Below are 23,934 nucleotides of genomic sequence, written 5' to 3'. Positions count from 1 at the left end.
ACGAGTTTTGATGAAGTGTTCAAAACTATAAGGGGGTCTGGACAGAGTAGATAGGGAGAAATTGATCCCATTGGTGGAAGGTTCAAGAACAAGAGGACACAGATTCAAAGTAATGGCAATACAAGCAAACATTTTCACACAGCAAGTGGTTTGGGTCTGGAGTGCACTACTCAAAAGTGCCAAGAGGGAATTGGAATATCTGAAGAGGAAGAATGTGCTGAGTAACAGTGAAAAAGTGGGGAAGTGGCTATTGGCTAAATGTTCTTATTGAGAATAGGGCAAATGAGATGGGGAGAAAGGTTGCCAATTGTTCAAGAACAATTCTGTGATTCTGAGTACACCTCTTTTTGTTTTGCATTCTACTTTCAAAAGTTGGAAATATCATCTATGATTTGATTTATTATTAGTGTCATATGTACCTAGGTTTTGCATACAGTATGGGCGGATCATACCATACAAAGTGCATGAGAGCAATAGAACAGAGCAAAGAATGCAGAGAAGGTGCTCAAAGAATGAGATCAACATTAAGTTAAAATTTGAGAGATCCATTCAGAAGTCCAATAACAGCAAAGTTGTGTACATGTGTACACTTTGTTATGTCGAATTCTGCACTTAGAGTTCCAGTGCGACCTTGTGTTGGCAGACACAACCATATAGAACAATAACATACAATGTTGATAGGAAATTTTTTCTGGATATTGCAAATGCTGCTCATCCACACCCTAAGATTGATGATCAGTAATGGATGGATCACATTTTAACAGTGTGTTAATGTCACTTCAAGCAGAATTAGTCAGTTGATAGTATATAACTTGAGCACCACTGGAACAGAAAAGGCATGCGTTGACACTTATTTTGTCATCATCAGGACAGAATCACAAAAATGCTAAATTTCAAGGGAACAAAACTTTATACTTCATGAGAAATAATGTTTGATTTGTCAGCAAGTTGGATATGATTGGTCAAGACATTGCCAGAGTCAAAGTATCAGGGAGCCATTGTTGCTGATGCTTTAGTTTGTTCAATGAACATGCAATTTCTGGACAATTTCCTTGTGTTTGCAGACAGCAGGTCCTACTTCATCCCTACTACAACACAGGGACAACATGGGACTTGTCTATACTCAAACAAACCCAGCTTGCAAAATGTACAACATAATGTCTAATCTTAAATCGAATTGTGATTGGACAAATCTTGTGGAGGAATCCCAAGCATTCTAAGAGTTACTCTCAAATTGATTGAGAACGTATTTATCAAGCATTTACAATGTGGGAGTACCTGTGACTCTCCTGAATGGGTCTCCTTTGTGGTAGTTTTCATACATTCTTGTCAATCACATTGCCACTGGCCTTTTGGGAACAGCAGTACCTTTTGATGCTGGCTGGCTAAACGACCTGAAGAGAAAACCACGAAATGGCCATGTGACCTGCCTAGATCGAGATACTATGCAGTGGTATCAATTGAGAAAGACTTGTAAAATGGAGGGCTTTAAATCACCCACTTTAGCCTGAATGGGAAGCATCCAGAGAATACATCTCCCCGAGGTACATTAATGGTAACGATCTGCAAAATGCCAAGTGCTGGTGTCATGTTAGGTCCGGCAAGATCACCAGTGCTGACAAAAAATCCAACTCCATGTAGACAGGAGACACACAAGACAGATCCAAAACACTGCATGTCATTTCTGACAATGACATGGATCCAGGTGACAGAGGATCTAATTTCAGGGTAGATGTTGACATGTCTTTTATGAAAGTGGACGTAGAGATGGCCCACCCAATGAAGCAGAGTACCAATAGAGATGCTCACTTTCTGTAATGGTATTTACATACATTAATTTACAAATTAATGTGACTGAGGCAGGTAACATCACTGTCAGCAATGAGACATCTGAGATGTTGGAATATATTGAGCACTAATTGAGCTGTCCTATGACTGTACCACTGTGTAAGAAGTTGTGATACATTACTCCATTTAAGAATTATTTTGCACAGGCTCTAATTCACTCCTTCCAACTACAGGCACTTTTTGTGCCCACTTAATTAAAAACAAATGAAATTAAGAATACCGGAACTAGGTAGTCCAAATGCAATAAAAGCAAGGACGATCATGTGATAATATCATTGCATTAAATGTAATGGAAGGCGACCAACAAAACATGTCATGTCCTTCGATCATTCTATGTGAGAGTTAATGTTTACAACTAAAAAATTGACCTTGACCAACATGGGTGCCATAGACATGCAGCATTGTGCAACCAGAAGCATTTGGAAACTGACAAGTCAAAGAAGTAACAAAGAAACCTGTAGCGTCCTAATTACAAAAACACCAAAGCAAATTTCTGACAAACGCAGGACAGAACAGAACTCCTGCATGACTGTACAGCTGGCTCTATACAACGAGGCTAGCGAAGACAGCTTGGAGGCTGACCCCCAGGATGACAGTGAGACTCACGAGGTGGTCACTCAAGAATCAAAAGGATTATTGGCCCTCCAGCCAATTCTCAAAACACCCTGAAACAGATCATCCATAAACCCAGGCTGAAGACTTTTTATAGAAAAAGGTGATGCCAAGGTCGGAATGCTGAGGTTAGGGCTGGCGGGAAGTATCACAGAATTCTTAATATCCCAGGGCGAGCCAGCTAAAATTAACCCCAGGCCAACAAATCCAAATGTGAGAAAGTCTAAAATGCATGGCAGGGAGAAGAACACTTTGTGCAAAGCAATAATGGGCCATAAAGAAAGAAACTGAGAGAAACTCAAACAAAAATGTAAATTGCTGGAAACAACTCAGAATATCTGGCAGATCTGTGGAGAGAAAGCAGAGTTAACATTAGGGTGGCTGTCAATGTAACACACATAGTGACCGAAGTGTCCTTGGCCACTGGCCAGAACAGCTTCTAGCTCTCGTTCTCAGTCAAATGGGGGTCATCTGTTGCTTGCTGAATGAGGCCTTTTTAGCCCTCCTGATATGTCTTTTTTCCTGTTCTCAGTTAAATCAACATTGCTGCCAGAGATGTTGTCATATCAATAACCAACTTAAAACCTTGCACAAGACACTTCTTGGAGTGTCCCTCAAGGTCACTCATTAATGCTTGTTGGAGATTAAGTTTTTCAGAAGCAGGGATCTGCCCTCTGCAGGGAAAAAGGAATTTGCCTGGACACTGCACCTTTCCTGAATAAAGCAGATCACAGGGAACAATGGCTCCTGAGTATATTTGCCACAGCAACACCATGACCAATCACAGCCAACTCATAAACAAATCAGCCACCACCACACCCCTTTCCTCATTAAGGGGATATTGTTGTTCCCTTTGAAGTGGGGTATTCTTGCTTCTGTCCTGATTAGTACAAGACCAAACACCTCTGCAGCATGTGTCTTTCCTCAGCAAGATCTAAAAGGATGTTGTCTGACAGGCAGATAAGTAATGATCATAAGCTCATTTGAAATCTATGCTGTTGTTTAAATCTAACTCATAACACAATGAATATTAATATTCTAACTTTGCAGAGGTTAAAATTCAATCCTTTGGAAGCATCACCCATTGCTTGCGGTCAACGTGCTTCTATTGATCTGATTGAACCCAGAAAGACAAGTTTCTAGGTTTGATCTCGACTCTCTGTTGAGCTCAGAGAGGTGAGCTAAGTATATTCTAATCACTTGAACCATCCTGGGGGGCAGAGCTCAGCCTGAACTCTCACTCCATTTGTTAACTCGTGAGCCTTCCTTGAAAATAACTTGTGCAAACTCTCAAACGTGAAGCAGTAATAGTGGGTACCTTCATATTCAATGCAATGAGTCCAATTTCAAAGATGTCTTTGTTCCCTACTCTGTGACAAATGTCCTGAATCACAGACTGACAAGCATCTCCAGGAGAAAGGCCCTGAAAAGATAGAGAAACATTCATAGCCACATTGTATAATGTTGTTAAAAATTCCTGAAAACAATAATTCTGAAGGTTTCAAATAAAAAAATCATGCAAAACATATTAACTGTTTGTTATATTTCACACATTAAAATTTCTGACTGGGTCAGCAAAATATTAAACACAAAGAATACATGATATGCTCAGTAAAAATGAGCACCAGGCTTGGACAAAAATGTTCACTTGGAGAAACACACAAAGCAAAATGATATGAACAGTTAACATTAAGCAGCAGAACACACGAGCAAAACTCCAGAATTTAACTGCCCCAGGGTTGGACAGCAGACATCAGAAGAAAGTGCATGATCCTGGGGTGCAGACTGCCTGTAGAACCTCTACTTCAATGTTATGGCGGTAGACTGCGGAAAGTAGGAGAAGTTTTCTTCTGTTTTAAATTCCAGGATTGAGTACTGAAGGGCAAACTTCTCTGAGAAAAACACAGGATGTGTGGGCTGTTATTCCCACCCACTACTCCTTGGTGCTTTGAAGAACGTTACACTCCTCTGTCCCTGCTCTCACCCATTCCAGCTAACATTCGCGTTGCCTCTGTGACACCAACTCCACTGACGTGAAGATCTTCTTGAACCAGGGGGTCATATCTGCTGCCAGTATTTGGCAGAACACCCATAACACAATGAGATGCCTTATATACAGCCTTTGTATATCACAGTTAACAGACTGGCTGTCTGATTCTGATACCAGTGAAGGGCTTATGTCCGAAACGTCAATTCTCCTGCTCCTCCGATGCTGCCTGACCTGCTGAGATTCCCCAGCACCACACTCTCAACTTTGATCTCCAGCATCTGCAGTCCTCACTTTCTCCCCTAATTCTGATACCAACTATCCCTCCCTACCTCCATTCCCCACCTCCCTTCCTGCCTCTTGAGGATGGAGTTGATTAGGTTAGATTAGATTAGATTAATTACAGTGTGGAAACAGGCCCTTTGGCCCAACAAATCCACACTGACCCTCTGAACAGCAACCCACACAGATGCATTCCCCTACGTTTACCCCTTCACCTAACACTATGGGCAATTTCGCTTGGCTAATTCACCTGACCGGCACATCTTTGGACTGTGGGAGGAAACCGGAGCACCCGAAGGAAACCCACGCAGACACTGGGAGAATGTGCAACCCCACACAGACAGTTGCCTGAGGCTGGAATCGAACCTGGGTCCCTGGCTGTGAGGCAATGATGCTAACCACCAAGTCACCGAGTTGGGGGTAATATTCAGCCCAAAGTTTCTTATGGTGAACAGATGGTATGCTGGCTTTCCTGAAGACAGTGACATCCTTCAGACTGTGCAATTAAGTGACTCACTTCTTTTCCTGCCAATCATTCAATGAAACCGCACTCACATCAAACTTTCAAATATATGTCTGAACAAAATACCTGCTTCATCAGTTGAACAACATGGAAACTTGGGCAGAAACACATGATTTTATCTCCATCACCAGTGGCTCCAATTTAAAGAAAAAAAAGAAATATTGTTGAAAGACATTTGAATAATATGCCTATCAATTTGAAATTGAATTTTTAACATATCCACATTGTCACATTGCAATTGAAATATGAGGCAATGGATGAAGTAACACGATGGATACCCTGAACCTGCTATTTGTTTTTATTTATTACCAGTTGGAGCAAAACATTTCCTTCAGGAGATAATGGCAAAGGAGGCTAGCATTAGCCAAGACCAAAGACCCTGTGCTCCCCATCATCATGTGAAGAAAAAGTAGGTTTAGGGTTCAGTGCAGGACTGAGGGAGACCTGCACTGTCAAAGTTACTCTCTTTTGGGTAAGATGTTAACGCAAAGCTCTGCTGCAATGTGCAAGCAGGTAGGAAATAACTTGTGTGTATTGAACAGTTCTTTTGTGCTCAATCAATAATACAGTCAGTTTAAAAGGTCATTCACCTCCTGTGCGTTTGGGCGAACTTGCTCTGTTTAAACTGGCTGCTGATTTTGACCACATCATAATAGTGACTGTGATTCAAATCTAATGCACTGGATGTAAAGGATTGTGGATATGGAGGGGGACATAGTAAAAGGCTGAAGACATTTTTTTTTAAAACAATGTCACCATGGAAAGTATCAAATAGAAGTCAAGCATTTTGTAATTTGCAGAGACAGAAAAGTGAAAGGCCATCCTTTACTCCAAAACTCTCATACCACTGAGCCAATTACAGAGTGACACTGAAACAGACTGAAAGCAAATTTCTTGGGATCTTTCTTGCCTCACAAAGATGTTGACTAAGGGAAAATTGTAATGGGGAAAGTGAGAAAAATAATTTAGGAATAATGAAGGGCTTCTGCCAGAATCAGTATCAAATGAGGAGATAGTCGTTTAGTAATAATTGGTAATCCAGGCTAGTCCACTGGAAGTGCAGGTTTAAATCCTACCAAGAGACCCAGTGGATGTTGAAACTAACTAATAAGATCAGTGATGATGACCACAACACTAACATAAATCATCAAAAAACCCACTTGGTTCACTCATGTCCTTTAGGGAAGGAAATCTCTTGTCCATACTTGGTCTGGCTGACATGTAAATCGAGACCCACGGCAATGTGGTCAAATATCCTTGCAAGATACACAGCTCAAGGGCAATTAGGGATCGGCAACCAAAGTTGGCCTCGCAAAAACCTGAACAATCACTGAAATTAAAATGAACATAGAGACCACCACATCTGCTTTAAAATCTTTCCATGCCGAGACTGTTTCTGTGCAAATGGTTTTGGAGATCTGAATAACTCTTAAACAACTGGAAGACTGACATTCCTTATACTAAATAATAATATTCCCAAGGATGAAACACAAATTTTAAGGAAGGATAGCTGCATAATTATCAAAACTACCAAAAAACATTTCTTCTATCAAGTGCTACATATTCAACCACTTGATTAAATATTACAGTATAATAAAGCCAAACTAAAATATAAACCATTAACAAGGTGTCTGCTCAGGTTTTGCAACTTTCTTCTTCCACGAGATGTAGGCATCACTGCCGAGACCAACTTTGGTTGCCTATCCCTAATTGCCCATGAGCTGTGTATCTTGTGAGGATATTTAACCACATTGCTGTGGGTCTCGCTTTACATGTAGGCCAGACCAAGTAAGGACAAGAGATTTCCTTCTATAAAGGACACGAGTGAACCAAGTGGGTTTTATGACGATTTGTTAGTTTTGTGGTCACCATCACTGATTTTATTAGTAAGAACAGTGGAACTGTATAACTCTCTTTACCAAAGAAGAAGCTAATGTGAACGACAGCAGCCTACATTGCATAATTACATTTTCTCTCTTGTAACACAAACCTGTTGCATGTTAGTGTTTTGTTATTAAGAAAAACTTAACCATTTCAATTTTTTCTAAAAGATAACAGTTTCTTTCTGCTGTCCCAAAGTCAGCAGTTTATTCTTGTCTATTATACATTGTATTGTGAATGTTTTCTATGTTTATCTAAGTATTGCTTAAAAGGGATGATTTCTGATGCATTGTCAATGACCAAAGATGAAGCATGCCACTTATTTTTGAGCACATACCTGCAGCAGCTCCTGCCTAGAGACAGTAACAGTTGTCACAGGCTGATTGTGGTTCAATTATCTTGAAAATAAAAGCAAACCAGGAAAAGAAAACAATAATTTCAGAAATTTTGTAAGTGATAGGTTCCCAATTTAATTTTGATTCCATTTATGATCCTTCAACCAGTGTTTCCCCAGTCAAAATGGGAAGCGAGTATTGTCGTTCTAGATTAATGCTTGCTCTGCAAATGTCATGTTAATAGTCACTAAAGGATGCTCATAAAATGTTCAACTTGTCATCTCTCACAGAGAGCCTTAATTGCCCAAGGGAATGAACCATATGATATTGTTACAGGCCCCGATTAGCGGTCTGGACATGCAAGGTCAAATCACACCACGAGGAGCCAGAGAAATTTACTTTCAACCAAACATTGGGATTAAAGAGACGGTGATGAAGCCTCCAAGATTTACTCAGGTGGGAAACCTGCTTTCTTTACCCAGTCTTGTCAATATGTGACTCTAGACCCACAGCAACTATGTTGACTTAACTGCTCTCTGAATGCCTGCATCAAAAATTGCTCGGGACAAGTCAAATGGATTAGCTGGACAAAGCATGCAATAATAACCTAGGCACTGACTAGTATAATGGCACACCTTGCTCAGTTGGACATACAAAAATAATATATCACCAGTTTTGATGGGTCAAATTCCTGTAACTCCCTCCATTTGATGGTGCAGCTGTACTGACACCACTTGGACTACAGTGCTTCAGGCAGCAGATCAACATTGGGGATGGACAAACAATACTAGTCTTACCAACAATGCCCACATCCCATGAACGAGTCTTCAAAAAAGGTCAATACAACTGTATCAAATTCATGCTGGCTTGGTTTTAATCTATTGATTTGGGAAGTGTGATCAGGTACCTGTTTGAATACTATGATGCTGCATCATGAGAACAAAAAGCCAAATCCGATGGACACTGGAAATCAGTAAAGAAATACCAAGTGCTGGGAAGGCTGTGCAGGTATGGTCATGTGTGTGGTTACAGAAGGTCAGAGTCCTGAAGTCTCAACTTGGTTTTTCTCCCCAAGATGTTGCCTGAACTGCTCAGTGTATCCAGCATTTTCTGTTTTGATAGCATTTGGCAACACTGCATCAGAAAAGGATTATGGCACTGTTGCTTTCAAATTCAGTTAGGATGACATTGTCAACTTATCAACATTAACTAAGTGAAAAGACTTTTCTCACTTGGCACATTCAAATCATGGAAGGTACTTGCCCGATTGTCTGCATATAGACCACATCCAGGTAAAGGTGAATCACCAACACGCCCAGGGTCTTTGAATGGAGCTCCAGATGTTGATACACCTTCACAGTTCAAAGCAAAACCATTGAAAGCAGGTTTGTAAATTAAAAGTAATTTCTGGACCAGGCTAAAGATAGTCCATAATTTCTAGCTACTTCAGAATCTTACATACCTACAGTTATATTCTCCATCTCATCCAAGACAATCAGACCTAATAACAAACAAAAGCAAACATTATACCGAACAAATGGCTTTGACACATATTAGTCTTGGAGTCCAGTATATTCAAACTAATTCCTGCAATTGTGACATTTCTTGTAAACATACATTAAGTTGTTAAAGATGGTATTCTCCTAGTTTTAGACATCTGCTATTTCCCCATATTGAATTTCATGTGCCACAACTTGATTCATTTTAAATATTGACTCTTGGCGGTTTTTTTGGAGAAGATAGCAGCAGTGGTACAATGAGTAATCTTTTGAATAATGCCAGATATTAATACCACAATATTGCTCTGTGAACATTGACTCAAATCCCACAGCAGTTGATGGATTTTAAATTCAATTAATTGATCTAAAGGGTGTGCAGAAGCAAAGAAACCAGGGTTCCCAACTGGTCCAAAAGTATGCCACAAGATGGTTAAACAGGTTCATTAAAAATAACGACAAGACTTTCTGCTTCATACATCAGGACAGAGTATAAGAACAAGTAGCGTGGAGCATTTAAAAGACAGCGGTTAGACTTTGGCTGCAGTGGTGTGTACAGTCCTGAATGCAACACTGTATAAAGGATGTGAATGCATTAGAGTGTGAACAAGAGGTAATGAGAATGACTCTAGGGATGAGATAGTTCAGTGGTGAGGTAAGATTGGAGAGGTTGGGACTATATTTCCTTGGAGAAGGCTAAGGGGAGACTTAATCTAAATTTTCAAAATCACGAGGGACCTGGACAGAGTAGATGGGGAGAATCTACTCCCACTTGTAAATGGACCAAGATCCACAGGGCACAGTTTAAAAGTGCTTTGCAGAAGAAACAAATGTGTTGGGAGAAAGAAACAGTGAATAGCTAGGATATGGAATGTAGTGTCCAGGAAGGTTCAATTCAGGTATTCAAGAGGACATTGAATGATTATTTAAACAGAAACAAATGTTGAGAGTTATGGAGCAAAGGCAGGAGAGTGACACTAGTTTAAAACATTCAGACAGGCATGCAGACATGAATGGCCTCCTTCGGCACTACGACAATCTGTGAAGATGTAATAGAATAGAGAGATAGCACAGGAAAATGGTTCACTGAGATCTAATGGAGTGGTGATGCAGAAGAGATTGGTCTACTCCCAGTTCCTTTTCTGAGGTTCATCAGCCTCCATTTTTGGACAGGCACCAAATGACATACACCCTTACTCATTTTTGTTTAGTGTAACCTAAGAATTTGGCTGTTTACATGTGAGAGTTACTGAATCTGTGCCATTCAGATGGACCAACATCAATCCCTGGGACAGTCCATATAATAAATACAACTAGCCTGACCACATCCTCCTAAATAATTCCACTATTCGCTCTCATACAGCCAATTCCTCACCCACTTCCATGTTTAGTTTGTAGCATCCAGACCATGAGGCTGCAAGCATCTCTTCAAGTAGAAGTTCATTGAGGAGCTTCCAAAACTCTGTATATACTATATGAGTGGTCTTTCTCATGACACTGGTGTCAGCACCAGGGTGGGATCATTGGCTCTGTGTCCAATGCTGTGGCAGCAACATATCTTTTCTGATCTTTCAGGGACTGTTAAAGCTGACACATGCCAACAAGCTTGCAGGCTTCAACATCTTAACCCAACCTGTGCAGCAGTGCCTGGTCTCCAGTTGCCTCAGATACCCTTGTCATTGAGCCAAAGAGATGTACAGCATGGAAACAGACCATTTGGTCCACCTCGATCACGCCAACCAGATATCCTCAACTGATCTAGTCCCACCTGCCAGCACTTGGCCCATATCTTTCTAAACCCTTCCTATGCATGTCCCCATACAGATGCCTTTTAAATGTTGTAATTGTACCAGCCTCCACCACTTCCTCTGGCAGTTCATTCCATACATGCACCACCCTCTGGGGGGAATATTCCCCCTTGGGTCTCTTTTAAATCTTTTCTTTCTCATCTTAAACCTGCGCCCTCTAGTTCTGGGCCCTCCCACCCCAGAGAAAATACCTTGTCTATTTATCCTATCCATGACCCTCTTGATTTTATGAACCTCTATAAGGTCACCCCTCAGCTTCCAATGCTCCAGGGAAAACAGCCCCAGCCTATTCAACCTCCCCCTATAGCACAAATCCTCCAAACCTGGCAACATCCTTGTAAATCTTTTTTGAACCCTTGCAAGTTTCACAACATCCTTCCTGTAGCAGAGAGACCAGAACTGCACACAGTATTCCAAAAGATGCCTAACCAATGTCCTGTACAGCTACAACATGAGCACCAATGAGACCAATGTGTCATCACAATGAGATAAGCACCATCAACAGGTCCACATAGAGGTCAAGACCAGACAGCAGATGAATGTTAAAAACCAAAGCATTCCACCCGCTCCTCAAACCCAACTTGCCCCTCCTGCAACAGTAGCAACAGGGTACTGTTTAGTCAAATAAGAATCCACAATGAAAGTCATTCTTAGTCCCAAGGGATTGCCTAGGAGAAGTTGGTTTTCAATATCCCACTTTGGTATATTCTTCTTGAAATAAATCAAAGTTGGGAAGGCAGGATCTGCAACCTTCAAAAACATTGACCAGTCTAGTGTAACTTTGCTTTAACATTGGTTAGTTGTTGGAACCTTAGCATCACGACATGTGTTTTAATGTCATTTTCAGTCAACGTAATGTTGGGACTCCATGCTATTCTTCAATGGCTTAAACTGCTCCCTGACCCTTGTTCCCAATGGTGACCTTCTGACTTGTGGCTGCTTTCAGAGCTTGACTCATGGACTTGCCCCTCACCAACACACTGGCATGCTGACACTGGTGCTGCCTGACTCGGATTGTTGTACTTGCCTGGAACTGCATTCCCATTCAAAATACAGATAATGACTCACACTGGAACTCTGGGGTTGTGAAAGTGCCAAGCTGGGGATGGCATAACCCATGTGTTTTTTTGTTTAAATGGTCCTGCATCCTCCTCCACAAATTAAGATTCACAGCTATGTAATCTTAATGCGGATTCAGAAGGAGCGCTTAGTCTAAAAGGTAGAGAGGCTGCAAAACAGAGTATCAACAGCAAGAAGATGCTTTTGGAAGTGGGGGAGTATTTGAACCAGTGGGTTGGAAAGAAGAAAGGCCCACAGTGACCAGGAGGGTCAAAGACTGGGATGCAGGTGAAGAGACTCAGCTGTTCGAAGGAAGTACTATACAAAATTTAAAAAGTGAGCAAACTATTTCATTTATCAAAGTGAAAAGTTTACAATAAAAAGCCCTTCAATTTTTAAAGGTAGAACATTAGAATTTCTGGTTTCTTGAATGTGTGAAGTCCTTCAGAACCCAACCATAGCTTTTACATTTGATTTAATGGGAAAATGTGCTCATTTAGAGCTGTTCCACTTTAAATTGCAATTTTCAGGAAGTTAAAGTGTGGACTTAATGTACTAGGTTAATTTCATATAGATATTCCTCAAAATCATCCCCATTTATTTTTCCCACTACCTGGAAAAGGACGGGGTCTGTAATTGTCACAGGACTCAAGAGCAGGATTAGGCCATTTGGCCTTTTGAACTTGCTGCAACATTGGGTTCTTGTCCCAATTCCACTTCCCAGTCCACCTCAAGACCCTCGGTTTCCTTTCTGGTCATAAAATTGAACGCAACCTTGAAGAAATTCAATTACCCAGCTGCCACTGCTTCTGGAGAAGATAACTTCTCAAACGAGACTTTAGAATAATCAATCAATGACAGTTCCACAGTTACCATGACTGAAATGAGATTTCAACTACAATGTTGTTTTTATTAATTAGCAAAGTATTCCAAAAAATGAATCAGAAGTCCACCAGCTTGTTGTGGGATTTGAACCCATTTCCTCGGATAATTATCCTAGTCTTGTGGATTATGAACACCAGTACAATTGCCACTATACTGCCATCTCTACCAGGTCAGGAAGTGAGATCTGCATGGCTTCACACAATTAGTCTGAGGCTCAACTTGCCAAATTAATGTATGTTCACATTTCATTATAACTGAACCAACTATCCAGGCTTGTTATACTGGTACTTAATTTCAACTCAGCCAAATTGGCTTGGGTTCCAGATTATTCATCATCTTTCAATGATTGTACTAACTCTACCAAAAGGTATATAAGTGCTTGCATTGTCTATCTGTCAGAACCATTATTGTGGATATTTGGGATCAATTACATTTTATGGCAACATGAAGACATTTTGACTAGTTGCACTATTGAAGGTTTATTGAAGAATCCCTTCTGCAAGAGATAGCTTTTGGTTTAGTCTGTAATGCTTTAAGTTTTAATCAGAATGAGAAAGTTTGAAACATGGCTCTAGCAAAATGAACAATACCTATTTGATTACATTGATTTAACTAGCAAGATTGACTGCAGGTTGTAATGATACTCTAGAATTATATAATATAATAAGGAAATAGCTTCCATTTTTGTATTATAACGCAGAGGCTGACCTCCCCCCTCTGAGAACCGAAAACCAATACACCCAAAGAGGAGTCCCCTACGCTATAATCTGTAGAGAGTGAAAAACGGTTAACCTGCTACTCACCAAATTCTAGTTGTTAAATGAAATACATCCCTGACACTCACTTTAAAATCAACAAGTAACAATTTATTTATCTAGGTCTAACAGTGAGCAAATTAACAAACCAAATAAATCCCTTCTAACTATTCCCGAGTAAAACAAGATTTTAATGGTATGCTGCTCCAATAAATACAAGACCCACTCATATCACAAAAACAGAAGTCGAATTTAGTCCCTCAAAATTATAGCCAGGTCACATGCCTTCCAGAATGTTATGTGCCTTCTCTGTCGATTCATCTGTCAGGAATGTCTTCTCTGTCATTGGTACTGTTGTTATTTAGATGGTGCTTTCTCTAATACATAGATGACTGAGGGAGCCAGTGATTCTCTCAGAGCTGAGGGCTGTTAGCTCTGGCAGATGGCTGTGAGCTCTCTGTCTTTTTTCAACTGCCCCCTTCTTTTATACCCTTGATGACATATTAATATTTCTTAGAATAGGATTGGTTCTAAGTTGTCAAAATCATAAGATTTAAATTTAATAGGATTTTGGTATCTAAGGGCCTGGTTCAAATTGATTGGTTAAATTCAAAAGGCTGTTGTCTTTGTTTAAAAAAAAGATTGGCCTGTCAACTGTATGGCCTTTCAATACAAATGTTTTAATTCAGGTCCTCTCCTTACTCAAACTTTGCAGTGGCTTGTCATAGACGTCCATTTTAAATCTTTAAGTCCCAAAAAAGCACCATCTTTAAAAGGGACCACGCAATGCATCCCCCTATCATTTTACAAACACCAAATTTTAACTGCTTTCTTCCCAATTTACAATTACTCGACCTAACTTCGCAACAGTACGCAAGACATTTCTTACCTAAAGTGTCATGGTTTTTGGGAGGGCTCTTGAGACTCTGCAAAAATTCCTGAACAAATTGAAACTATTTTTAAAAAAAATTCATCAAAAATGAAACAAACAGAAAAATCTTCAGCAAAGCATTTGCACAACTAAGGACTTCATGTGAAAATTATGTACTTGGAAAAATTACTGGAAGCCTATGTGTTTTCTCATTCCCCTTCTGAACCCACCTAGCAATGCTATTAAAGTAAAACATTTGACAAGCATATATAATTTCATACATTTATAATCTATAAATGAAGCGGCATCATAATTAAGTAGTGATGTGTGAATCCAGAATATGCCATAAATTTTAATAAGTCTCCAAACCTATAAATATAAGACGATAATCCTTGACATAAGAACACAAGAAATGGGACCAGAAGTAGTCTATTCAGCCCCTCAAGCCAGCTATGCCAGTCAATAAGATCATCTTGATGTGCCACAGGTCTCACTTCCTCTTTCATGCCAGCTCATCAAGGCTTTTTGAAGTATTGTGGACTTGAGGGCTATCTACCTCCACTTTAAATACTTACTGCCATCAAGCTTCCACAACTCGCTGGGGTAGAGAATTCCAGACATTCACTGCCCTCAGAAGAAATTCCTCTGTATCACAGCTTTAAAGGAGTGTTGCCATGTTCTGTAACTAATTCCTCTAGTTTGAGATTTCCCCATTGCTGGAAACATCTTCCCCACACTATCTTGTTAAACTCTATCAGAATCTGATATTTTACTAAAAGACTAATTGCACCTCATTCTCTAAACTCAAATGATTAAAGAGCTAAATAGTTTAACTATTCTTGATAAACCAAGCCCTCCAATCTAGGAATCAACCCAGTGAAACTCTTGAAGTGCCTCCAGTGCCTCCAGATCTGTTATTAAATACAGGGATCAAAACTGCACCCAGTACTCCAAGTGCAGTCTCACCATCATCCTGCGTTGCGGTGACAGGACATTGCGACTTTGGAATTCCAACCCCTTGTAATGAAGGCCAAAATTCCATTTGCCTTCTTAATCACTTGCAGCACCTGCATGCGAGCTGTTTGTGTTTCATGTATAAGAACTCCAAGATCTATTTGTACTGTATTTTTTTGGGAGTGTCTCTTGATTTAAATAGTAGCTTGCCTTATGATTGTTGAGCACAGCAGGTCAGGCAGCATCGGAGGAGCAGGAGAATCGACGTTTCGGGCTGGACCCCTTCATCAGGAATGAGGCTGGGAGCCTCGGGAGTGGAGAGATAAATGGGAGGGGGTGGGGCTGGGGAGAAGGTAGTTGAGAGTGCAATAGGTGGATGGAGGTGGGGGTGAAGGTGATAGGTTGGAGGGGAGGGTGGAGCAGATAGGCGGGAAGGAAGATTGACAGGTGAGACAGGTCATGAGGGTGGTGCTGGAAGGTTGGAACTGGGGTAAGGTGGGGGAGGGGAAATGAGAAAACTGGTGAAGTTCACATTGATGCCCTGGGATTGAACGGTCCCGAGGTGGAAGATGAGGCGTTCTTCCTCCAGGCGTCTGGTGGTGAGGGAGCGACGGTGAAGGAGGCCCAGGACCTCCATGTCCTCGGCAGAGTGGGAGGGAGAGTTGAAACGTTCGGCCACGGTACAGTGAGGTTGATTGGTGCGGGTGTCCTGAAGATGTTGCCTAAAGCGCACTGGAAGAAGGCTTCCAGTTCTACCCCAGGTAAATGTGCCTTCAAACCCAGGGCATCAATGTGGCCACTCCTTCACCACCCAAAGAACCATCTTCCACCTCGGGCAGAGTGAGGGTCAGGGGCAAGAGCAAAGGTGATTTTTCAGAGCCGCTTAATCACTAAGAATTCCTCCAATTGCCTCCAGGTTGGGTCAATTGGAGGACCCCTCAACACAGTAGGTTCATGGCCATGGCTTCCCAAGCTAGGAATAAATCAATAAATCCAATCAAATCTTTGCCATCAACCAGCAAGGTAGGTGGTTGGAGAAAGAGGCGAGTTGAGGTTCTTCTATCAATTGATCACTTAAGGACCTGAATTGCTGACAAGACAAGAATTTTGCCCATGGACCTTTGCTGTCCAGCAGTGAAAAGGAAATATGCTTCATTCTAGGGTCCACTCATTCAACTGTTTTCCCTTCTCGCATTCTCTCCTTTTGCTCCCTTTTTCAGGTTCCCATTTGGCTTGAAGGATAACAGAGTTTAAACCTGTTCTTATGAGGCTCTGAGTGTACTTTCATGAAAAAAAGATGTTTATTGCACAATAAAAAACTGTATCCCATTAGAAAATAATGATTGAAACAATTTCAGCACAACATTAGAAAAAAAAAATTGTCTTTTTCATCTCAGCAATAATCTTACTGACATTCAAATTTCAGTAAAGATCCATTCCTATCTCCTGGCAAAGGTTTCTGGCTGAGCTGCAATTACTTCCTTTTGGAAAATTGCTGCACATACATCCAATGCTATCTTCTTGAAAGAATGTTTCTCCGTCTGACTGTGAAAACAAACTCCTGACTCAGACTATGACTTAGCATGGGATCCTTAAAACCAAGTCTCCAACAGCTTTGTAGGATGACTCTTAAGGAACACTCCCACAGCCTTCTGTTTCTGGAGCTTTCTTCTCACTGACTTGTAAACATCTCAGGACGGTTCCCAGCCATGACTGCTCGGAGATTGTGAAGAGCAGCATCTCTGCTGTCATGGGCCTCTGTCCACTGCATGAACCTTGTCTGGATCCTGCTCCCTCTCTGACAGTTAGAGAATTCATCAACAAACATCTCAACAATGCCCTCTTGAGGTAGCTTGCTCATCATTTAGCAGTAATCACAACTGTTATTATTATGCTGTTATCTACATAGAGTCACAGATACATACAGCACGGAAACAAACCGTTTGGTCCAACTCATCCATACCGACCAGATATCCCAACCTAATCTAGTCCCATTTGCCAGCACTTGGCCCACATCCCTCTAAACACTTCCTATTCAGATACCCATCCAGATGCCCTTTAAATGTAATTGTGCCAGCCTCCACCACTTCCTCTGGCAGCTCAAACCATACATGCACCACTCTGTATGAAAATGTTACCTCTCAGGTCCTTTTTAAATCTTTCCCTTCTCACCTTAAACCTATGCCTCTAGTTCTGCACTACCCAACCTCCAAGGAAAAGACCTTGTCTATTTATCCTATCCATACCACTCATGATTCTATAAATTTCTCGAAGGTCATCCCTCAGTCTCTGACGCTCCAGGGAAAACAGCCTCAGCCTATTCAGCCTCTCCTTCTAGCACAAACCCTACAAACATGGCAACATCCTTGGAAATCTTTTCTGAACTCTTTCAAGTTTTACAACATCCTTCCAATAGGAAGGAGACTAGAATTGCACGCAATATTCCAAAAGTGGCCTAACCAATGTCCTGTACAGCCGCAACATGACCTCCCAACTCCTGTACTCAATACTCTGACCAATAAAGGAAAGCATACCAAATGCCTTCTTCACTATCCTATCTACCTGGGACTCCACTTTCAGGGAGCTATGAACCTGCACTCCAAGGTCTCTTTGTTCAGCAACACTCCCCATTACCATTTTTTCAACATGATTCCCTGATGATGACAAAAGCTCAAATTCTTGCAGTAATGAAAAAAAATGCATTTTTCTTCTACTTTCGAATCCAAATTATTAAATAATAAATCAACTTGGATAACACTTTCCACAGAAAATAAACCAAAAGATATCTGTGAAAGACATTTTCACTTCCCACTATAATTTACTATCTATTTTTGTTTTACTTGTCCAGGTTTTATTTGGACGTTGCAACACATTTACATTAAACAAACAAAATCTTCCCAGACAATTATATTAGACTGGTCCCTTTTTATCACATTTGTTTTTCTCCATATTTGTTCTTAATGAAACGTATGCAATGATATTGCTTCTGCCCAAGACGTAAATGCTTTTCAAATTCTTTTGTTATGGCAGTTAACTCCACCAAACCAATCTCAGCTTTTTAGGAAAGAAAAATGGTTTTTTCCAGCATGGATCACAAAGATTTAAGTAACAATCTCTGCTAAGTCGTTGGGATATATAGAATTCAAAATGTTGCAGAGCCAACAAAGTCAGAGTTCTCTTATTCTATAGCTAAACATTTCTGCTGATGTGAATTCAACTCTCATGAAAAGGATGTTGCCAGGTTTGTAGGGTTTGCGCTAGAAGGAGAGGCTGAATTGGTTGATCCCCAATCTCATTCATTCTGCTGGAATAAAACTGAATTAGTTGATGTCACGACTTAGCATAATTCAGTGCTATGAAAATTAGTATTTTCATTAACATAGCTGTCAAAGACATTCAGCACTCTGACAATTCAAATTTCATTTTTCTTTAACAAAGTTAAGCCACTGCAGTGCAGAAATTCAAAACTAATTCTGTTAAAATCCACTGATGCCTATATTCTGCACAACCTATTGCATTATCTTCAACACAGGAAAATTCAAACTAGCTGTTAATTGCATTCGCTGGTGCTAGTTGGCTTTCCACAGAAAGGCCCAAATAAGTCTTTTTTGGTGAAGTTTACAACAAAATGGGCTATTTAGTCATAGAGTCAGAGTTTTAGAGATGTACAGCATGGAAACAATCAAAATCAATTAAATGATTTCAAGTCATACAACATGGAAGCAGATCCTTTGGTCCAACTACTCCATGCTAACCAAACATAACAATCTGACCTGTCCATAGCTGACACATGCCTCCATTTTCTAAACCAGCGCCTCAATGTCACTAGTAATCCAGCATTCTGTATGCCTACCAGCCTTACCCCTCACCCTTACAGGAACATACTCCCTCATCTCATTTTTAAAGGCCTGTGAATAACCTCCCCCATTCAACCTTTGAAAGTTCCTGTTTGATACTGTCAAAATTGGCTTTATTCCAATTTAGAATTTGAACTTCTTGATCAGTTCTATACTTGTCCATAATTATACTAGCTTTAAAACAGTTATGATCACTTCCCCCAAAGTGCTCTCCCACTGACATCTGTCACTTGTCCTGCTTTATTTCCCAAGAGGTCAAGTATTACTCATTCTCTTGTAGATGTTCTATATATTGAATAACAAAGTTTTCTTGTAAACACTGAACAAATTCCTCTCCATCCAAGCTCCTAATACTATGGCAGTCCCAGTCCAAACGGCAAAGTTACAATCCCATACCATTTCAACCCTATTATTCTTACAGATAATTGAGATTTCCTTTCATATTTGGTTCCCAATTTCCCGCTGACAACTGGAGTGAATATAGTACAATCCCCACAAAGTGATTATCTCTTTCTTACTTCTCAGTTCCACCCAAATACGTTCACTGAACGATCTCCCAGGAATACCCTCTGTATGTACAGCTCTAATGTTATCCATAGCCTAAACTGCCACTCCACCTCCTCTCTGGTCTCCCTTTCTATCCTTCCAACAGCATCTATACCCTGGAGCACAAGCTGCCAGTCCTGTACATCCCTGGGCCACATTGGTGTAATAGCTATGTTCTCCCAGTCCCATGTTCCCAAACATGTCCTGAGTTCATCTGCCTTACCTAATAAGCCTCTTGCATTGAAGTAAATGCAGTTTAATTTATCAGTCTTAACTCGTTCTCTGCCAGGGTCATGTTTGCCTCGACTATTCGATTCCTGATGAAGAGCTCCTGCCTGAAATGTCCATTTTCCTGCTCCTCAGATGCTGCCTGACCTGCTGTGCAGTTCCAGCACCACTCTAATCTTGACTCTAATCTCCAGCATCTGCAGTCCTCATTTTCACCTATTAGATAAGCCAACCATGTCTACTCTACCAGCCTCACCCTTTTCTCACAATTGCTTTGGTTTCCACCCCCTTTAGTAAATTAAAGACTCTCGAGTAGCTGGAACAAATGTCCCCACAAGGATATTGGTCCCCTTCTCATTCAAATGGAACCAGTGCCTCTCTTACAAGTAATGTTTACCCCAAAAAGATCCCAATAATCCAAAACTCTGAACCCCTGCCCTCTGTGCCTCAGCAATATATTCATGGTTGTAAATATTCCTCCCAGGTTTGGATGGACACAAGCAAATCATCAATACATACAACATAGCTGGATAATTCTTCAGTCAGTTTGTTGGTTAATCATTGAAAAGTTGCGGATGTATTTTTTATTCTAAGTGGCATCTTTCTATTGATTCGGTCCTCCATGGTGCAAGAAGCTAATATTTATGCAGCTGTATCAGTCAGTGGAACTTGGCAATATCCTTGAACAAGTTTATTTTAAAAATAACAAACCATGTTCATCCAACCCTCAACACAATCCTCCAACTGTGGCATTCAATTTGAATCTGCCTTTGTTCGTGTTAATTTTGCGATAATCTACATGCAATCTTTGTGATCTGCTTTCATCACAATTGAGGAGATCCAAGAAAATGGGACATAAAGCTAAAATCAAAGCCAGACCATTCAGAGGTGCTGACAGGAAGCACTTGCTCACATAAAGGAATGTGCAAATCTGGAACAACCCCCGTATTATCCAACAGCAGCAGCCCCCCCTCCCCCCAAAAAATTCAGGTCAACTGAAAATTTCAAACACTGATAGATTATGGGTTAGGTAAAAGGAGATTACCTTAAGGTTGACAGAACCAAGGCAAGAGACAACACAGATCAACCACGATCTAACTAAACGACAGAACAGGTTAGAGGGGCTAACTGTGCAAGAATAACAATTAAGCGAGAAAGCTGCAGCATGATAACTTATTTGGCATAAACTGTCTGCAAGCTAAAATACTAGTTGGGGCTCAAAAATGAACTTCGGTCTTGCACTTTAGATTTTTTTAAACTTGTTGTTTTAAATCTACAACGCTAATGTGGAAACATTATATGCATGAGTGTCAGTCACAGGTGTATATAGACTGTTGTTTAATCACCTCATAGGCAGCCAAGCTTGCCTCAGTCATCATGTCACTGTTATCTTCAATACGGAATCCCTGTTCTTTGGCAAAGGCAACTGCACCTTCTCCAACAAGCATGTTATGTTCACTCTTATCCATCACCATTTGAGCCACTGTCAGTGGGGTACCAACACTATTACAAAACATAATGAAAAATGTAAAATACAGTTATAAAAGAAGTTTAACACGTTTTTCATAATTATTGCATCATTTTTCTTTAGCTGCACAAACTTTCAGAAGTGAAAAGTTATAATTGGTGCTATGTTGTGATGTGATGTGATGTGATGTGAAATACTGAACATATTTAATTGGCTTGAAGAACTTTTTTGCTCGCACTATATCAAGGCTTGAACCTCTGGGTGAATCAAATCTATGGGAAATGTTAAATTGGGGTAATCTGAGGAAATGGGCACATTAATTCAAATATGGCAACACAAAAAGCAAATCGAAAATAAAATGATTCACACTGTGAAAGGATCTAGAAAATAGTGTATTCTCATTTAAATACACAAAAATGGGTATTCACCAATTCATTGAATTAGCTGAAAATGTGTTGCTGGAAAAGCGCAGCAGGTCAGGCAGCATCAAAGGAACAGGAGAATCGACGTTTCGGGCATCAGCCCTTCTTCAGGAATGAGGAGAGTGTGCCAAGCAGGCTAAGATAAAAGGTAGGGAGGAGGGACTTGGGGGAGGGGCTTTGGAAATGCGATAGGTGGAGGGAGGTCAAAGTGAGGGTGATTGGCTGGAGTGAGGGTGGGGGCGGAGAGGTCAGGAAGAAGATTGCAGGTTAGGAAGGTGGTGCTGAGTTTGAGGGTTGGGACTGAGACAAGGTGGAGGGGGAGAGGAAATGAGGAAACTGGAGAAATCGGAGTTCATCCCTTGTGGTTGGGGGGGTTCCTAGGCGGAAGATGAGGCGCTCTTCCTCCAGCCGTCGTGTTGCTATGGTCTGGTGATGGAGTCGTCCAAAGACCTGCATGTCCTTGGTAGAGTGGGAGGGGGAGTTGAAGTGTTGAACCACGGGGTGGTTGGGTTGGTTGGTGCAGTTGTCCCAGAAGTGTTCTCTGAAACGTTCTGCAAGTAGGCGGCCTGTCTCCCCAACATAGAGGAGGCCACATCGGGTGCAGCGGATGCAATAAATGATGTGTGTGGAGGTGCAGGTGAATTTGTGGCGGATATCGAAGGATCCCTTGGGGCCTTGAAGAGACGTAAGGGGGGGAGGTGTGGGCACAAGTTTTGTATTTCTTGTGGTTGCAGGGGAAGGTGCCGGGAGTGGAGGTTGGGTTGGTGGGGGGTGTGGACCTGATGAGGGAGTCACGGAGGGAGTGGTCTTTTCAGAATGCTGATAGGGGAGGGGAGGGAACGATATCCCTGGTGGTGGGGTCCGTTTGGAAGTGGCGGAAATGACGACGGATGATACGATGTATATGGAGGTTGGTGGGGTGGTAGGTGAGGACCAGTGGGGTTCTGTCCTGGTGGCGATTGGAGGGGCGGGGCTCAAGGGCGGAGGAGCGGGAAGTGGAGGCGATGCGATGGAGGGCATCGTCGATCACGTCTGGGGGGAAATTGCAGTCTTTGAAGGAGGTGGCCATCTGGGTTGTTCGGTATTGGAACTGGTCCTCCTGGGAGCAGATGCAGCGGAGACGAAAGAATTGGGAATATGGGATGGTGTTTTTACAGGGGGACTATACCTGTCTCCCCAATATAGAGGAGGCCACATCGGGTGCAGTGGATGCAGTAAATGATGTGTGTGGAGGTGCAGGACTATACCTGTCTCCCCAATATGGAGGACTACGCCAGCTCAGGACAACACTCTCACAGACCTCCAAAGGAAATCCTTCCTAATTCATTGAATTAATCAACTAAGGGACACAAAGTATCAGACAGTTACACAAGTTTCAAGAGCAATTTCAAAGATCCTTTACCTACAGGGTTTTAATTGATGATAAGAATCGGCGAATTTGGAATTTACAACACATGAGGCCATTCATTCCACCTGACACCATTCCATAACATTACATAGGATATACAAGTCAACAGTTCTGATTAAAATGGAAGCAGCCACGTACAGTGATAATGACTACAGCTGACAGTCAACACCTACCCAGGCAGGGCTGCGACTGCTCCAAAACGCCCTGGCAGCCCTTCCATGATTGCAGCATCACACTGAACAACTCCAGCTTTGTTTGGGAAGCCCCCACGGCCGACCACAAAGCAGCCAGTCTCTTTGTCATTTTCTAGTTCTGGAAGTTGAAGGAGAAGCAAACTTTAATTTATCAATTTGCTTTACCTCAGTTTGAGATATTACACTGCAATGTTGTTCTAAAATCTGTAACACTTTGGAATGGCATGGGTGAACAGAAAACAATAGACTTAAATCACGATTAGAGGCAGGAGTAGGCCTCTGGGCCTATCAGGTCTTCTCAGCCAATTAATTAATCTCAAGATGGCCTCAACCCCATTTTGCTGTTTCCATCCTGTATGACTCGACTCCCTTGAAAATCAAAATTCTACAACTCAGCCTTACTTAAATTTGATGATGCACTGCTTTCTGAGGGAAAGAGAATGTCAGATGCTAACAACTCTGAGAAAAGAATTTCTCACCTTTCTTAAAAGGAAAATGCTTAAAATGTGCCCCCT

The 23,934-nt window shown here is 41.3% G+C and overlaps 1 protein-coding gene across 2 annotated transcripts in view; it reads right to left on the bottom strand.

Moving 5' to 3' along the window:
* Window positions 1-23,934, bottom strand: part of LOC140483353 (N(4)-(Beta-N-acetylglucosaminyl)-L-asparaginase) — a 52,017-nt gene that overhangs the window by 4,978 nt on the left and 23,105 nt on the right. The window contains exons 3-10 of one of the 2 annotated variants that reach the window (XM_072581552.1): window positions 23,399-23,537; window positions 21,274-21,430; window positions 14,361-14,409; window positions 8,931-8,969; window positions 8,728-8,820; window positions 7,471-7,482; window positions 5,319-5,386; window positions 3,779-3,883 (exon numbers count right to left, since the gene is read on the bottom strand). In XM_072581552.1, coding sequence (XP_072437653.1) covers window positions 3,779-3,883; window positions 5,319-5,386; window positions 7,471-7,482; window positions 8,728-8,820; window positions 8,931-8,969; window positions 14,361-14,409; window positions 21,274-21,430; window positions 23,399-23,537 — 662 coding nt within the window. Of the gene's footprint in view, window positions 1-3,778; window positions 3,884-5,318; window positions 5,387-7,470; window positions 7,483-8,727; window positions 8,821-8,930; window positions 8,970-14,360; window positions 14,410-21,273; window positions 21,431-23,398; window positions 23,538-23,934 lie in introns of those variants that run through there. The other variant, XR_011961938.1, reaches the window with a different exon arrangement.

Source organism: Chiloscyllium punctatum, chromosome 11, assembly GCF_047496795.1.
Source record: "Chiloscyllium punctatum isolate Juve2018m chromosome 11, sChiPun1.3, whole genome shotgun sequence".
In the NCBI taxonomy this organism is placed as follows: domain Eukaryota; kingdom Metazoa; phylum Chordata; class Chondrichthyes; order Orectolobiformes; family Hemiscylliidae; genus Chiloscyllium; species Chiloscyllium punctatum.
The sequence above is the reverse complement of the archived record's forward strand: the minus strand, read 5'-3'. Positions and strand labels throughout refer to the sequence as shown.